This window comes from Protobothrops mucrosquamatus, unplaced genomic scaffold, assembly GCF_001527695.2.
Source record: "Protobothrops mucrosquamatus isolate PMUCROS unplaced genomic scaffold, P.Mucros_1.0 scaffold10550, whole genome shotgun sequence".
In the NCBI taxonomy this organism is placed as follows: domain Eukaryota; kingdom Metazoa; phylum Chordata; class Lepidosauria; order Squamata; family Viperidae; genus Protobothrops; species Protobothrops mucrosquamatus.
This window is the reverse complement of record NW_015396336.1, coordinates 4016-8398: the sequence shown is the minus strand read 5'-3', so window position 1 is coordinate 8398 and position 4383 is coordinate 4016. Positions and strand designations below refer to the sequence as shown.

Here is a 4383-nt window from a genome sequence, read left to right as displayed (position 1 = left end):
CGGACTCAGGGAAAGCCTTGGAAAGCCGAGCGGAGAAAGGTGACGGCCTTTAATGGCCGCGAAGAAATGACAGCAGACAGCTGACCGACTGTAGCGGTGATCTAGCGGGATAGAGACGTGACAGATTCAGTCAAAGTAATCCTGGCGTCTTAGTAGGAGTGATCCAGTGAAAAAACCTGCTGGAGGTTTCCTGGAAAGGTGTCCGTACCTTATTGAGGTAATAATAGTATTAAAAGGTACAAGGGAAACATGCTCCATGGCTTGGAATATGCCAATCGTTTGACCTCTTGTCCAGAGACTGCCCCCCAATTAAGTATTCTTTTCTCAAACACAATGCAAAATTGACTCTGCAGGTTTTGTCTCTGGAGACTGGGAGGCAACGGTGTCCTCACTGGCCGGTCCTGAAATCCGATGGTCTTTGCGGCAGAGAAAACAAAGCACGGAAACGAAAGATACTAGTCCTCCAATGGATTAGAGAGATGAGTTCAAGCACAATGTTTTTCAAGCCAGGCCAGTGCATCGATTCGGATGAATTCCTGAGAAGGGCAGATCACAGTCCATATAAAAATGGGGAAAAATCCACTCCTCCTTTTGTGGCAAAGCCACTAAGGTTATGACTAAAGTAGGTCAGTTTTAAATACATAGGCCAGTGATGGCGAACCTTTTAGAGACCGAGTGCCCAAACTGCAACCCAAAACCCACTTATTTATCGCCGGGTGCCAGGTGAGCGTGGCCCACTGGGTGGGTGTGGCTGTGGTGGTCATAGCAGGCTGGGTGGGTGTAGCCAAGGTGGGCGTGATTACCTCGATGTTGCTCATGGGGAGGGACGCCTGTGGGGGCCAGGCAGGGCTGGGGGAGATCCAGGGGGTCTCTGGCAGATGGGGTGGTGGGCAGGAGGCTCATCCTGCGGGGTGAGGCGAGGCGAGGCAGGGCGGGGGTGCCATTGTCACAGGGAAAGGTGAGGTGGGGGCCAGGACAGCTGCTGCCTGACACCATCAGCCCCTGCACACAGAGGCCAGCGAGCGCATGGGTCCTGGGATCCATCCAGCCATGTGGGACCTCGGCGAGTTAGCGGGCAGCTGGTTGAAGAGGGATGATTGCCATCTCCGGGGCATGGCCCGCGTGCCCACAGAGAGGGCTCTGAGTGCCGCCTCTGGCACGTGTGCCATAGGTTCGCCACCACTGACGTAGGCTATTCTGACAGACGTTTCCAGTGCACGTGCAATTTTAGCTTTAATGCTGGGGAAAAAATATATCACCAACACAGATAAAAGTGCAGAGGAAGAAAGAGAAACTGAGTACCCAGGGCAGGCTCTGCCCATGAATGATCTTGGACGGTGGGGAAGACCCATCCAGCTGCTGTAAGAATAAGGTAAATAAAGTGAGAATTCCCTGGCTTAGCTCTTTTCCAACTATTCCTTCGGCCACGAACCAAAAATAGCTCCTATTTCTTATAAAACAGAATTTTTTTATTAGCAATCTTGGCAACTCAAGGAGACCTGCATGGATTCAGAAAGTCTCTGAGGAAAGGGGAGCAAAAGACAGACCCAGCCGGAACTGCCTAGCCGTGACAGTTCCACAACTCAAGCAAGCCACAGCATTTAACCGCCCCGTAAACCGAGAAGTCCTTTAAGCACACAGCCAAACTGCACGGGGAGGGAAGTCCATTAGACCTCAAAAAGGAAATACATCCCACACAAGGTGCATTGTGTTGTGCAAGTGAGGTGGACAAGGCTCCTTTTGGCTTTGGACATTTCGCTAGAAACTGCAAAAAGCTACGCCCCGTTACCAGGAACCTCAAATCTTTCCGGTAGACAAATTTGGCCTTTCCTAAAAGTCCCGCTAATCATGCAGTGTTTCTCAACCTTGGCAACTTTACGATGTGTGGACTTCAACTCCCAGAATTCTCCAGCTAGCAACGCTAGCTGGAGAATTCTGGGAGTTGAAGTCCACACATCGTAAAGTTGCCAAGGTTGAGAAACACTGCGCTAATGCGTTTAACTAGCAGTCTCTCCCACCCAATGCCAAAAAAAAGGAAAGGGTGTTTTTCAAAGGGTCTTATGGGGAACCAGTGTTTTTTTTTTATATATAGATCTTTATTAGGGATTACTCAACAAGATGGCAGCCGGTGAACAAAGACCCCTGAAAGCCCATTTGTCCAGTATACCTGCTATCTTTTCTGGAAAGGGAGGCTAACATTTACGAGGCAGGCCACGGCGAGGCCCAAGAGTCTGTGCGAATTGACCGCATGCCCTCCACGGTGGTTTTAACACACCCTCCTTGGACAGTAGTCCCTGGAGGTCACAAGGTGTCCTAGAAATAAAAAGCTAAAACTGTGGTAGAAGGAAGGGAAGACAGAGATCGCAGCTCGATTAAAACCACACTCTGCAGGGGCAAGCAAGCGGGCAAAAGCCGCGGAGGCAGCCCAACGTGAGTCCTGGGTAGCGTGTCCTTCTAAGCGGCTGCCCTCTCCATCCGTCCCCGGAGGGTCTTCTACTCACCCTGAGCCTGAAGCTTCAAGCAAGGTCCTGCAGTCAAAGCCTGGGAGGAGATGGCCGGACGAACGGAAGCTACGATCTGAGCTCCCTGTTGTCCGGCTTCATGCAGAAGGGCTCCAGCCGCTCGTTCTCCGGCAGCAGGCCGTTCAGCCTCTCCATCAGCGGGACGGTTAGGTCAATGCCCATCTGGACGCGGCGGAGGATGGCCGACATCTCGTTGACCTTCTGGATCTGCTCAGCGTACTTGGCGTACCTCTTCTGGCGCTCTTGCATCAACGCGTACAGTGCCTCTACGGAAAGATCCATCTGTAAAAAAAAACAACGAAATAGCCCTTAGCGCTCTAGACTTATATACCGCTTCGTAATACTTTACAGCTCTCTCTGAGCGGTTTTACAGAGTCAGCACATTGCCGCCCACCCACCCCCAACCATCTGGGTCCTCATTTGACCGAGCTCGGAAGGACGGAAGGCTGAGTCAACCTTGAGCCAGTCAAGATCGAACTGCTGGCGGTGGGCAGAGTCAGCCTGCGATGCTGCCTTCTAACCACTGCGCCACCAGGGCCAGACATGGGTTATTACGGTTCCCTTCCCGACAAGAAAAAGAATTTCTTTCTTCCTACAACTTGTGTGGTGACCCCTAACCCTGACAAAACGACTCCGGGAGGGGTTTTGAGAGACCCTATTGGCCATCACCATCAACAGATCCTCTCCCCGCAATTCCCTATATGGGGATGAGCACAAAGACTATCCAGAAATGACCCCCCCCCAGTCCTGAAAGCAAGCAGAGTTTGCCCGTGTGCCTAGCTGAGGAATTCTGGGAATTGAAGTCCACAAGTCATAAAAGGGCCAAGTTTGAAGACCCCTGCAATAAATGGTTGTTAACTTTCTTTTATCTATGTCAGGGGTGTCAAACTGCCGGCCCACAGGCTAGATGCGTCACGCCAAAACCGCACCACCATATTGCCGACAATGGGGAAAAAGTTGTGACACGTCACGTGACCGTTGTGAATTTGACACCCCTGATCTATGGGATCCCTAGAACAAAATGACTTGATAGCACATAACCCATCAGTTCATCAAAGCTTCCTTTCACTAGCAGGATTTTCTAGCTGTTGCTATAAAAATCACTGTTTTCTGAACCACTCTCCTGTTTCATCTTCCTCAGCCCACACTTCCAATTAGCAATCAATTCTAATTTTACCCATTTTTTCCCCTCCCACTCCCAGAAAGTCACAAAGGGTGGGTGTCCCCCCAGGTGCTGGGCAGGGAGAGCCTCTTAGAGCCTGGGGATTGTATGACGGGGGGGCGGTTGTGGGTCAGGGGTCTGGTTTTCTTGGCTTTATTATTTTTGCAAGCTACCTAGAGTTCTGTGCTACAAGATGGGCACTGATATAATTCTTAGAAGTAAATAAATAAATTTTTCCACCTTGGTTTCCCCCAGAATTTAGTTATTGCCATTAGTTCTCTAATCATGTATTTATTACTGATCAAATCTTTATTTTATGCAGGATCTCTCTAGTAGCATCCAGTAAATATGCTGAGGTTTTCTAGGTTTGGAGCCGCATCGAATCCGGTCTCTGAAAGTTCAACCCCCTTCCGAGAAGGTAAACCGCTGCTCTTATTCCAGCCCGACACGCCGCTTTTCATGACCTCTGGAAGAGCTGGGCTCTCCGGGAGGGGAAAAATAGGAAGCAATTTTCCAAGAGAAAATTGGATTATAGAGTATAGAGAGACGTTATATATTTTCTATACCCTAGTATTATAAGCCTATAATTTCCCAGCTCCTCTGCTTCCGATAATAACAGCATATTAGTCATCCTCAGAAATCCTAGATGCAGACACAGCTGGAAAGCTGGTGTATGTGTAGTGATCATTTATCATTAAA

The 4383-nt window shown here is 49.8% G+C and overlaps 1 protein-coding gene across 1 annotated transcript in view; it reads right to left on the bottom strand.

Annotated features, from left to right (window-relative positions):
• Window positions 1–2494: 2494 nt before the first annotated feature.
• LOC107301191 (BLOC-1-related complex subunit 5-like) overlaps window positions 2495–4383 on the bottom strand; it is a gene marked incomplete at its 5' end in the record, with an annotated part of 3899 nt that continues 2010 nt past the window's right edge. Inside the window, one exon of the mRNA XM_015830449.1 lies at window positions 2495–2804. Within this exon, the coding sequence (XP_015685935.1) occupies window positions 2571–2804 (234 nt within the window). The remainder of the gene's footprint in view (window positions 2805–4383) is intronic.